Here is a 13,528-nt window from a genome sequence, read left to right as displayed (position 1 = left end):
AATTAACGTTGTGGGTTTGGGGCCTCTCATTTTAAAGTAAAGTCTGAACATTTTGAGTCATGATAAATTAGCTGGCATTCATATCTCCTGGACAATATTTGAATCAGAATATAGAGAAAGGATGGGAAAAATAACAAGAAGGAAAAAATATATAGTTCCTTATTGTCTTTTTTTTGAAGAAAGATGGTAGCTTGTAGCAGGCAGTGCACATGCAGAGGGAGCTCAGGATCCCTGAGAGTCTTGCCTAGGATTATTGCCTAAGTTGTGATCTTTTTTAGTTATTATTTTATTTTTCATACAAAATGTGATAGAGGCAGTTGCTGAAATAAAGAGGTAGGCCAGCAGCATCCTCAAACAAATTGTATTATTATTCTTCACAAGGAACGTTTGTCTGTGGCCCTTTGTGTTTTTTACTGTCCCACCATTTCGAAGGTGACAGCCTCACTCAGGTAGTGCTGGCTTGCTCTGGGGCCATTTCAGTAGATCATACATACAAATACCCTTCTGCACCATACGCTACCTAAAGTATAATAATAATCCTTTCATCTGTCCACTGCATGACATCTGGGCAGTTATATGACATAATAATTCATGTTGATTATGCATATCAGTATGTCAGAGGAGAAGAGTGCCAAGGCAGTGGTAAAGAGATGAAGATTTAGCAAGATATTGTGGGGCAGTGCCCTGAATCAGGGGAAATCTACCTGCATGTGGCAGGTGACCAACTGTAAAAACTTTATATGAGAATAATATTACCCTGAGATAAGCACAACACAGAAGAGGAGGGGGAAGAAAAACTACCAGGACCCAAGTTTCAGAAGCACATTAATATTTACTCGATATCTCTTTATACCCTCTAGTCAGCACAACAGATGTAGCGGTGTTTTAAGACATTATCATTCATTGAAAAAGGCAAAAAAGATAGTCTTTTCCTCCCTCTCATCCACGGTAATCTCAGATGTTTGCCCTGTGCGCCGGGGGGAGGAGGTGGAGAGCCGAGTGCTGGTGGGAGAAGAATGCAATTATCCCAAAGCCTCCTGACGGGCATCCACTTCTTCCTTCCAGCTTAGCTGCTCTGACCATAGGCTGGGGGCTCGTGGGACATGGACCAGATTGAAAAAGTAGGAGCAGACAGATGGTTATTTGTAATCATCATGTAAATGTAAATCCCATAAAAATGTTTTCTTCCTAAGGACCCAAAAGCTGTTGTACTGGAAAGCAGGATTAAGGCATGGATATCTAGCCTAGAGTAATTTTGACCCCGTCACCTTCCCTCCTACCCTATAAACGTTGTAGCTTTATCTCCGCTTCCTTTAAACTGGAGCCTCCGTCAAGGAAATTAATTCGGTTTCCATGTAATTCCCTCAGTTTATGAGCATCGGTTTGACCGGGGCCTGGATGTGGTCCTAAACTGGCAGGTGCTGGCAAGCAGTTGCCTTGGTAGCAGGGACTTCTTTTTCCCTCTTTCTCCCTGTCTGTGGCAGGTGTGTGGCCACCAAGTGTTTATCTCAGCACTGCCGCTGAGAGATGCGCTTGCTTCCTGTGATTGCACTCACAGGTACCTGTAAATGGCCACACAGGGCTACGCATCCCTTAAAGACCGCCGTGACAGCTTGCAGACATCTATCTTGTTTGAGCAGCATCAGCTTATTCAAGCTACAAAGAGACCGATCAAACTTTAATTAGTTTTTGTCTGCAGCAGCATTGGAGACTGTGTTTACAATTTAGCTGTCCTTTCCAGACAGCGAGGTGTAGCCATCCAGAAGCTTTTGCCCTTCTGAGGCTTTGCCTATTGAAATGTGAGGATGTTTGAGCTGCCATGGGGCTGGAAGTGGGGAGCAGCTCCCCTCTACATCAATGTCAGGGCTGCATGGCAGCCTCCAGGGTCCTGCCCTTTCAGTAGACTGGGGTGCTAGCCTGGGCAGGCAGGGTGGGATGCCAGCCATCATTCTCTTTGGCGTTTGGTGTCCCTTGTTAAATAGAGGATAACACTCATGTGAGCACAAAGGGAGCTGTGTAACTTATGTTAAAATTGGAATAAAGCAAAATAAGAACATGGCATGAGGAAGAGGAGCCTGACAGAAAATGGACCCTGTCACTTGTGTTGGATTTTTAAAATGTTAATATTTGTGCACTGCCAAGAGGGCCCTGAGGAGGGCTGGCTTCTCAAGTGAACAAAAGCCTCTTGCCAGTGTGTGGAGAGGGCGATCTGCTCAGGCACACTACTAGTTATTTGGAAGTATTCAGCAATTGTGGATAATTGGCTGAGGAATATTCTGCAGCTCTCAACCGTTTTGTCTGTTTTCACAGACGATTGTGCCATTAGATATGGTGAATGCCTTAAGCTGTGCTGCAGCTTTTCCATTTACTGTGTGCTAATAAGTGTGAACTCAACTTCCAGTTGATGCTCCTTTCATCTGTGGCTTTATGTGCCACTGGAGTGGGACAGCCAAAGTCACCAGTTCACTCACTTCCTCTTCCCTGCTCCTTCTTTCTTGGGGTGGTGTTTGGATGTGCTGGGATGGGTGTGCTGATCAGATTAACATCTGTGCTTTCTATCAGTGTTGTTATAGTCCGTTAAAAGCACTAAATTGCAGGTGTGACAGCCTATTCCCTCTGCTCTTTACCTTGTTTTTTTTTTTGCTTTTATTCTTACTCTTTTCCTTCCTTTACCTTTTTGTTTTCGCTCTCCCAAAATAAGTGTTCCTCGTCTTCCCTTCCAAGTTGTTTTCTCTCTTTAAATTTATATTCCACACATTTTTTTCTTATCTTTGTCTTTCTGTCCCTGCTTTATTTTTTCCCCTATTTCATTTTCCTCCAGCCGTTTTTGTTTTTCTCCGAAATGCAGAATGCTTTAGATGGAAATGATGAGATATATTTATTCAAGATTCACATATGTGCTGAGGTACAGAGCAAGATTAAGTAAACCCTGTAGCATCAATTTTGTCTTCCATTCAAGCCAGATTTGTAGTAAGACTTGGGTAAAGGAATGTGATAAAATCATATCACCTCTTAGCCTCATATTCTGAGGCTGATTGGAACCTTACACAGTTTGCTGGGATGATTCAGAGAAAGTTAATGTAATTTGCTGTGTATCACCCCAAGAAACTGTATTTGTCAGCGTCATAAAGCAGTGTGAAATGTTCAAGGAAAACGCCTTCCTTAATGTTGCTGCTAGGGGTTAGGAGGTAGGAGTATATAAAGTCATTATGTTGTGGGATCTGCTGATTTTGTGACAATTTTCCACTAATGGATTTTCACTGAAGTTCTGTAATTGTACAAAGAATGAAGCCAATAAAAATTGGTATTTCTTTTGTGTGTAAAAATAATGAAAGAAGTTGATACTTATACAGTGGCCAGTTATATGAAAGAGGGCATATTATTGCCTAGGATTATTTCTTCCTGGGTTTGATAGTGATCACAATGATGCATGAAGATGCTTCCTAAAATATGTGATTTTGTAATGCTTCTTTTTGTGGTTCTTTCCCTGAAATTCCTGTGATATGAACTTGCTTGGGTTTGCATAATGCCAGATAGTCAGCAGCCCATGATCTCCAGCATACTGTTTCAGTGTTGTTCATTGCATAAGTTACTTCTTTCATCTTGAAGCTCTATAATTCAATTTCTAACAATTTGATTACTGCAAAACCGAAGTGTATGAGTATTTGTATTAATCAGAAATATTTTGGGCTTGAATCTTTTGTTATCTGTTGGAAAAAATACATCATTTGGGTATATAGCTGAAGAAGTCTAGTGGCTCTTACCAGAGCTGCATTTGTTGCCAGTTGTGTCCTGTCACTTTTATTTTATCTTTCAAGAGCAATCAATCTTCTTTTTTTTTATGTGTTAGAAAAGGAATTAACTTCCAATTAATTCCCTCCTTCCTTTGGGATCTACCTGTGTATCCCAAAATGGGGAACAATAAAAGTTACTTCCTATGTCATTTTGAGTGCTACATACATACAGCCCTCTCACCTCAGCCCATTCAGAAACCAATTCTTGTATGCATTAATCATATTTTCTTCTGGCTTATTACAGAACAGAAAAATATTCAGCTCCAAATGTTAAAATGGGGCACATTTTATTAACATTGAAAGCAGTAAATTATCTCTGCTTATGAAATGAGACTGAGCAATTTCTGATGAACTCTTCTTGACTTGCCCCCTTCACTAGGATACAGTGTTTTTTAATTTCTCAGAGGGCCCCCGTTCCATTAAGGGCGAGAACTGTTTTAAAGCTGTAATGAAAGCCATACGTAGCTGAAATTCAAGGAGGAGAAATGCCCTAAATTCTATTTCAGTAGCTCATCTAGAGCTATTTTCAGTTTTATGTTTATAAGAATGTCAATTAACCTAGAGACTAGGACACTTATTGAAGAATGACGATGAAGTGGATATTATTTTAACTCACTGAAGCCAGCTAGCTGGACCTAATCCTTCTTATAGAAGCCTGATTTACATAAGAATCTGTCCTGTGTTGCCTAATTTAGTTCTCAGACAGCTTGGTGATTTAAATGCTCTTTTCTTTCGATGTCTTGGGGCAGCACTGGTCAAAGTTGCAGAAATACTGAAACTAAAAAAAAAAAAAACCAAAAGGAAGAATTAAATATGCTACCATCAGCTTGATTTCTCTGACAGCTTTTAGAACTGGTGATCTCTTCGGCATGCATTTGGTGATAGCAATCATAACAGTAATAACAATAGTACCCTTCATCAAGGTGTAACTCCACAGTTCAGCATTAGTTGTGTCACTTTTTCACCCAGCTTATGCTGAGTTGGAAATCCGAGCAAGCCAGATATTCAGCATGCTGGTTTCTGCTATGAAAAGAACTCAACATCAGGCCTGCAATGCTAGTTTTGCAAGTATGGGAAGTGACCCTGTCAAGGTTAAAAAGAGTCACGGGTGTTGCAGGTCTTTCTAATTTAAATGCAGATCAGTGTTCTTATCTGGAGAAAAAAAAGGGGAAAAAACCCATGTATGTGAAATCTGCTTCCATTGGACAAAAGGTCATTCCTCAGAAACTTATGACATCTCTTACAGTAAATACAGGGTGCAAAGTCATCACCTAATAATGATTAAGGCTTGTTTATTTAATATTATGTGTACCTGCATGTGTTTTTTTCCCCCACTTGCAATGGCATCACTTCTAGTAATTTTTTTCTTCTTTCCCTCATTTATTGCATTAGTGCTACGGGATGACTTCCGCCAAAACCCTACAGATGTTGTGGTGGCAGCTGGAGAACCTGCCATATTGGAGTGCCAACCACCTCGTGGACACCCTGAGCCTACAATCTACTGGAAGAAAGATAAAGTCCGCATTGATGACAGAGAAGAGCGGATAAGTGTGAGTATAACTCGGGTACTTGTCTATAGAGGCAGAGCCTGCATTGGAGCTTCACACTGAGTGCAGCAGAACTTTATGGCTTTATAGTCATTAGTCTTTACAGTTTGCCTCTCCATGCTTTCCAGATGAATGGGGGAGGTGGTTCGTTTCTGCTGGTTTGGGTCTCCAGCCTGCACTTCTTGAGGCCTGATTTGTATAACCAGTGTAAAGGAGGTCCATTAGAGCTATAGATTTGGTTATGTAAGGTGCTCTATTAGATGGGGGACACTGTGGATGTCTTTTATCTATTTGGCCTTACCTTTTCTAGACCTCAGTTTATTGAAATGAGATCTCAGTTCAGTGAGAGTACCAGACCTTATATCAGAGAGGTGTTTTAAAGATATAATCAGTCATATGTATGAGGTACACAAATACTCCATGGGGAAAACCAACAGCATAGGATGAAATAGATAATGTATTTAGTATAGTAACTGGGATGTGTATTCTAAATAAAGACTAAAGTTATAATCTAAAGAATGATTGATTAAGAATTAATATTGAGTAAATAAGTAGCACTGGTTGAATTCTGTGACAGCTCATTCTATGTACTGAATGAAAAAGGATCCAGCAGAAATATCTAACTTACCAAGTGATTAGAAATTGTCATGGTTTATGCAAGCAAATTGGCTAAATTAAGGGTGTGGGGACGTATTTAATTCCTAATTTTGAAATGCTAATACTATTAATACTCATTTTAAAAAGTTTTATATTGTATGTAATGATATGTAACTCATTCGATGCTGACCTTATTCGATGTGGAAGTACTATCAGAAAGCTTGTTTATTGCTTTGGGTGCCTGAGGAAGTATTTCAAGCTAAACGGTCTAAGTTGTTGCTGTGGGCCAGGCTGTCTCTGCTAGGGTCTGCTCAAGAGTAGAGAAAGGAAGAGTGGCAGGGAACTGGTTATTATTACTGGACTCTGGTTTCTTTGGCTGTATTCTTAGCTTATTGTGAAGCACCCCACTAACTTTTGACACTGTCTGTGACTTCACAAGCTGCAAATGTATTACTTTATTGCTTTCAGGTACTCTGCTCTTTCACTCTGTAAGCACCCTTTGTAGGCCAGGAAAATGTTTATTCTGGGAGGCAGGTGAATTCTCAGTTTGGGCTAGGTTCAGTCTGTTTGCATCAAGGAAAAGAGAAAATCTGCGTTAATCAGTGAACAAAGAAACTGCTCAGATGTCAGTGGAAAAAAAAAAAAGAACTAAATAAAACTAAGTAAGATTGCCTTTTTCTTGAGGGAGACGTCAAGAGTGCTTTGCATATCATCATGCACAAATTATAAGCACTTTGCATTGCCATAGAGGAGGAAATGTAATCCTTGAAATGCAAAGCATTTAATGAAAACTGAAGAAAAAACTGAAATGCATTTAAAACCAGTCAGTAGGATAAAATGTCTTTTATAACAGCATAAAGACATTTAAGTGTATAGGGTTATAATTTTAAAGCTACACATATATTTACAAACAAAAATTTTAAATGCCTTAGTCTTAGCCTTTAGAACTTGCTGCCTGAGAAGGCAACATTTTGATGGTATTGTTTGTTTACCTGAAGTTAAAAATACATTCCTTGTTTTGAAACAGATACGGGGTGGAAAGCTGATGATCTCCAATACAAGAAAAAGTGATGCTGGCATGTACACTTGTGTTGGCACAAACATCGTGGGGGAGCGAGACAGCGATCCAGCAGAGCTGACTGTCTTTGGTAAATCAACTCAAGCTTTTGTTTCCTTTCACTGCAAATGTCATAGACCTAATTGACCTAGGTGACTCATCAAAATAGGAGGCGAAACAAGGTTAACAAAATGCAATAGTACTGCTTCAGATGCATTTCAGACTTTCTGCAGAAGACCAGGTTTCAAAGGCTGCAGTTTGTAATTATGGAGCTGTGATGGCTCAACATTTTCTTTCTCAGCACACAGTTTCAGTCTACTTAGAGGTCCTTGGTGGTGTGCATACGCTCAGAGACGGTAGTGCAGAACACAATGCTCTCCCTCCCAAAATGTAATTAAGCTACTTCTAATATGGTTGACAAATGCCTGCTTGCCAGAGATTTGGACCAGCATTGCCTATTTGAATAATTCCTTATTGCTGTGGGACTGTGAAATCAAACCTTTGTAGGAGAGCACAGAAGAGCTCAATTGATCAGTAAAAAGTCATTGGAGAAAACCCCGAGATCAATTTTTTTTAATATGTAGAGATACTTCTGTTATTTGTTTCTTTTTAAAGGGCATGAAACAGCTTTTCATTCTGCAAGCCAGGGCATCATTTAGGGTTAGTGCTGCTGAATAAATCAAAATAGAATAGGCGTCCTGCATGAAAGAACTTCCAGACCTAATGGGCAAAGCAAGAAGTTGTTAGGAACATTTGAGCTGTGGCAGCAAGAATAGAATAGTACTGAACCTAGAGCTGGATCCGTCCTGCCAACAACTGGGAAAGAAGCAAGACTTCTTTCCTGCTGCGGTACATCCTGCAGTCATGACATTTCTATTTGCCATCAGCTGTGGGTTTGCAGGAATTAGTCAAGAGGTCTTGAGCAAACAGAAGAAAATCAATAAGGAAAAAACCCCTCACAGCTAAAGAGAACCCATACAGGGATACAAAAGAGAGAGAGAAAGCATTAATGTTCCCTCCTGCTACAAGCTTTTTGATATCCTTGATAGAATACTAAAATTCCAGACAAGAGTGCTTGTAATCCTAGTAGGACTTTCCATAGAAATCCTAAGGTCCTTTCTCAAGCAGATGTTCCTGGTTTTTTTTTCCCTTCTGCCTAATATGGTGCGCTGAAAAACCCGGTCACATGGTGCTGTCTGTGTTTGCATTTATGTGCAATTCAACATTTGTTTGTCCACTTGAAAAAAACCCAAACATATTATGGTATTAAAAAGGCATAGAAAAGTTTCTGCTAGACAAGATCTGTGGGTGACTGAGGATTTGCTGCTTTCCAGCATTCCAAGGCTGTAAAAGCTTCCATTCCGATTAGTTTATTGTGGATTCATGGACTTTTAAAGGCAGAACTAGTATACCTTGCAAAAAAAAACAACACAACACAGAAATGATCTCTGTCAAATTATTATGTCCTTCGCAGCCCATCTGTTGAAGATGTGCCTTTTTACAAATGTAAAAGAGACATGACATATCTTCTTCATCAGTTTAAGTACTGATAATCTCTGTTAATACTCCCTGTGGATAGCAAGCAGATTGCAGTCCTAAACTATAAAGCCTTAAGAAATGCTTAAGAAAATAATTTGTTAAAAGGCATTGAACTGTAGGAATAAAAATTGAACTAGGCATGTAATATTGTATCCTGCAGAGCTACAAAAAATATTAGATTTGTCTTGATATGTAAAATAATACATAGCCAATTGCAATGTTCTGATTATTTTTTTTTGCAGGATTTAATCATAGCAATCAACTCTTAAAATACAACCTAAACCTAATTTGTGAATAGTGAACAAAATCAGCAATAAATGAAATTAGGTATTTTAATTCTTCATAATTGTGTTAGGCTTCTTGAAGAAAATTGTATTTTAAATTCCTTTCCCATCTGGGTATCTTCCTATCTAAAATTCACCTTCAACCTAGGTATTGCCTTCTTGTCTTCCTTTTCGCTGTACAAGTGTAGCATGCAGAATGCAGGCACTCAGGTCATCATCTGCTGTTTAACAAGCCAATTTGACTATCCTGTGCCCACTTTCTGGGTGCCACCCGGCCCTGATGCTCCATGTTGGTGTATTGGGTTCACTGGATAGATGCGCAGAGGTTAGCCCTGGTCTGCCCTGTGTGGTAGGAGGTGACTTAGCTTTGCCTTCCACCAGCAGAACAGTTGTATTCCATTCCTGGGCTACTGGCAGCAGATAGTGGGTGAGTGGGTGCATGCACAAGTGCACTGGAGAGCATTATCCATGATTTTTCCAGGAAACAACTTATCTACAGGGCAGTCCAATCAGTCTCAGCATACACAATAAATCCAGCAACTCTGGGAAACATCAGATTGACTGTGCATGTTCAGCTACGGGGCATTTGTTAAGTCCAGTGCCTTCCTCTAAGATGACTCACAGGTTTGGGGAACATGGGAATAGTGCAAACATGGAGAAAAATTTGCTAAAAATATCATAATACTTATTCATGTGCGCAATTTTAACTGCTTTGAAGATATTTGAAAATGGGCTTTAGAGTTAAAATGAAGATCTCGTAGCTGAGAGACTTAGAGAATGCAGTAAAGTGGCTGGAAAGCCTACAGCTGATGCTGATTCGGGAGAGGAATGTGTATAAAGTAGCTGATTATTAATGTCTCTCTTCATTTTCCAAATAGCGAACCCCCAAAACCTTTCCATAGTCTGAAGGAAGCCTTAGTAAACATGCTACTCTGTAGGAAAATGAACTGTTTCATACTAGTTTACAAACCTTTCCAGGAATCAGCCACTTGTTACTTTTGGCTTTGCAAGTTTTTCTGTAATAGCTGAAGTTAATTTCTGCATGTGATTCATGACAGATCTTTGGCTTCCTATACAGTAAATTCATATTGAGGTACTGCCTCTGGAAAAACTGAGTCAGTGTGGTGGTAATTGGTGGCCCAAGGGGAACAGCATTGAAGCCTAGCCTAAAAGATTACACCTTTCCTGAGTTTAAAAACAATAAAATACATGGGCAATAAGAAACTACCTTGGAAAGAAGCAGGAGATAAAATTGAAAGTTTGCCATGTGCAGAATGTAGCTACTTGGCTGGGTACCCATTCAGTAAGAATTATTGCTAAGAGACAGTTGTGGATAATACATGTAGAACTTTCACAAAATGAGTATGATATTTGTCAGCCCCATCTGCATAAGCAACCTAGTTTTCAACATTTAGTCACTGCTAACAGCCTACTTTTAGTGTCACTGCAGATTGTGTTTCTTTTGTTCCCAAGTCATGTTTCTTCTTCCAGCAGAAAAATGGCCAAACTTTCACAGTAAAATATCACAAACAAAACTGATCATATAAGTTGTGCTTCCAAAAAATTATCCTGGTGTTTTGAATAGTGGCAGTGATGCATTACATGATATTAGTCTTTGCTTTCAAGCACTAGTGATTGTTTCTGCCTTTTACAAGACTCCAAGGTGTAATCACGGATTAAAGCAAGAAGACAAGGTCTGTTGCAGTCTAAGTTGGCCTTTAAAGGAAGTTAATAACTAATCTATCTATCCTAACATTCACAAAAAGAGGTAGCATGGTACTTTATGAATGCATTATTGTAAAGGCCAAATTCAGACGTGTAAGTGATAGATATTAGGCTGCTTTGCTTGTGTTTGGGTGTATAGCCTTTGGTGGAACAGAATTAAAGCAAGATGCCAACCAGAAACAGTTTCATTCCAATTTGTAAGAAAGCATTTTTTGTAAACACAAAATATAGAGCCAAAAATTAAATAAAGAATTACTGTTTAAGTTAATCTTTTATCATTTTGTCATACTACTGCACTATTCTCAGATAACTTTTCAAGTTGTTTTAACTATTTCAGACTCTTGTTTTTTTTTCCTTTGGACTTAAAATGGTATGTTTGAAGAGAATGTACAAAGGTATATCTTGTATATTGATTCTGAAGCTTAGTGAAATCAATGAAAGCCTTAATATATCAACTTCAAGAGGCTGGCATCAAGCAGTGCAAAAAGTTATATTTAGAAGAGCCTCAAAAGAATATAAAACATAACTAGGACAGTACAAAAATGTCTTAAAAGATATGTCAATGCAGACATATTGAAGATTGTTTTGGCTTAATCTTTGATTTCTGCTTTGGTACCTGAACCTTTTTTCAGTTAATAAGGTCCTGTGGGATCAAGGGGTATTTTTGTCTGATGCATGAAGAAGTATTTGTGTTTGATGTTCTCTAGACATTGTCAGACTGAAAGAGATACCATAGTTCCAGGAAAAGTATGCCAGGATGATATGATGTTAGAGGAAAAAAATCCCAAAATCCCTTAAGGAAGATGTTGTGCCACATTCTACTTTCCTGAGCTCTGACTACAAGAAAGGCCATATCAGAAAGTCTTGTCCCGTCATATTGTGGAGATTAGTCCCAGAAGCTTTCCCAGTTACATGGAAAATCTACCAAAACTGGGTATACATTCACAGTTCAAGACAGAGAAATTTGCAGTGTGAATTTTGTCATTCAGAGAGAAGCTCCTCCTGTTTTTCTTCAAATCCTTGTATTTTTCAGCTGTAGTGTACATGTATCAGTTTGCAATAAGCCAGTTTGACTTTGCAGTTGTCATGATTTAACCTCCCGCCAGCAACTGAGCACCAGCCTCCTGATCATTATCCTCCTGGTGGCATGGGGGCAAGATTTAGAAGATAAAAGTGAGAAAACTCATTGGTTGAGATACAGACAGTTTAATAGGTAAAGCAAAAGGTGTGCATGCAATTAAAGCAGCCCAAAGAATTCATTCACCACTTCCCATCGGCAGGCAGGGGTTCAGCCATCTCCAGGAAAGCAGGGCTACAGCATGCTTAACGGTTACTTGGGAAGACAAATGGCATAACTGAATTTTCCCCTCTTTCTTATTCCCCCAGCTTTATATGCTGGTGCCATCACCCTATGGTCTGGGACATCCCTTTGGTCAGTTGGGGTCAGCTGGCCTCGCCATGTCCCATCCCAGCTCCTTGTGCACCCCCAGACTACTCGCTCATGGGGTGGGGTGAGGAGCAGAAAAGGGCTTGGCTCTGTGCAAGCACTGCTCAGCAGTAACTAAAACATCCCTGTGTTATCAACAGTTTTCAGCACAATCCAAAACATAGCCCTATTCTAGCTACTATGGAGAAAATTAACTCTACCCCAGTCAAAACCAGCACAGCAGTATTTGTTATCTACAGGTGCTGACCAGTTGTAATAGGATTTGGTCTCCAAAATCCATATGTAATACTCAGTAAAACCTGAAATTAACACAGAGATGTATATGAAAGGAGGAAAACACTAACACTTGATAAAAATCATTCTACTTTGTTGTATGTGCCTTTTAACAGTGCTCCATACCTTTACTGTATAATCTCATCACATCTTGAGTACTGCTTAAAGTGTAGAAGTTTACAATGTCTACAGGAGTGCTAATTGCTCAAATAAAAAATGGTGAAGTGCCTAAAAAGAGGCCGTAGAAAAATGTCTTTAAATATCAAACCATCTGCCTAGAACACAAAAACAGTGAAAAAACCCCGATGCCTTTTCCCAGTAAAGACAGATTCTATATCAGATTGAGCCTGTACATTATGGGGGCCATCAAATCCTTTACTCTAGCAGTTGCCTCAGCAGAGAAAATATATTAAGGATCATTTTAATTAGATTGAGGTCCCATATATGGCTGTCTAACTTTTTGAGGAACAGAGAAAGGGCAATAATACAGCTGAAGGTCATCTGAGCCTCTCTAATAGACTGTGTTACTCAGACCAATGGTTAAATAGAGGAAAAATTGAGTTCTGGGGTTAACTTGTGTCAGCACGCAAAGCAAGGAAAGGATTTTCTTGTGTTTCTCGTTAGGATCAGTTCTGTAGGTTTTCTTGCAGTGCAGATCTCAAGCACTACAACAGATTGTAGGTATGTGTCCAGATTGCATTAACAATCCCCTTTTATAACTGCAAGCAAAGTTTATTCTGAAGTTATAAAGGTCACACTAGTAATAGCACGACCGGTTGACATGACATATACCCATGACCTATTTTATAGTTCTCCTCAAAGATTTTTAATATTCATCAGAGAAAGTCTGGGAAGTAGGTACTTTATTTACTCAGTGAAAGCTTATAAAATAGCTATATTAAATTTTTTATATATGTCTATGATTTTAATTTATTGCCCTTTCTTCTTGTTTCTCAAATATATTGTTCTGAATGCTGTTGACAGAGTAACAATGTTTAATTATACCGCAAGGCTTTATTTATGGGCAAACCATTTCAAAGGAGGAAAAAATACAAGTAATTTTTCTCAGGTTTAGCTCTGAAACTAAATTTGATCTGGCTGCATGAAGAAGCCTTCTTTATTTAGCATGCTTGGGCAAGTAGCGCCCTGTCTCTTGAGAGATTAACATTGTAAGCAAGTTATGCAGGTGACTCAAATCCAGTTAATCTCACATAAAGAATGTTAATTGCATTGGCAATGGCATTCCCTCTGATCACTTTATAGCT

The 13,528-nt window shown here is 39.1% G+C and overlaps 1 protein-coding gene across 20 annotated transcripts in view; it reads left to right on the top strand.

Annotated features, from left to right (window-relative positions):
- Positions 1-13,528, top strand: part of ROBO2 (roundabout guidance receptor 2) — a 1,073,259-nt gene that overhangs the window by 922,647 nt on the left and 137,084 nt on the right. For all 20 annotated transcript variants that reach the window (XM_061453979.1, XM_061453978.1, XM_061453980.1 and 17 more), the window contains 2 exons: positions 5,187-5,344; positions 6,966-7,086. In XM_061453979.1, the coding sequence (XP_061309963.1) occupies positions 5,187-5,344; positions 6,966-7,086 (279 nt within the window). The remainder of the gene's footprint in view (positions 1-5,186; positions 5,345-6,965; positions 7,087-13,528) is intronic.

This window comes from Pezoporus flaviventris, unplaced genomic scaffold, assembly GCF_033815535.1.
Source record: "Pezoporus flaviventris isolate CSIRO_AGI_PZ_B2104156 unplaced genomic scaffold, CSIRO_AGI_Pfla_v1 ptg000015l, whole genome shotgun sequence".
Classification (NCBI taxonomy): domain Eukaryota; kingdom Metazoa; phylum Chordata; class Aves; order Psittaciformes; family Psittacidae; genus Pezoporus; species Pezoporus flaviventris.
Note: the sequence above shows the minus strand (reverse complement) of the source record. Positions and strands in the feature narration are given on the sequence as shown.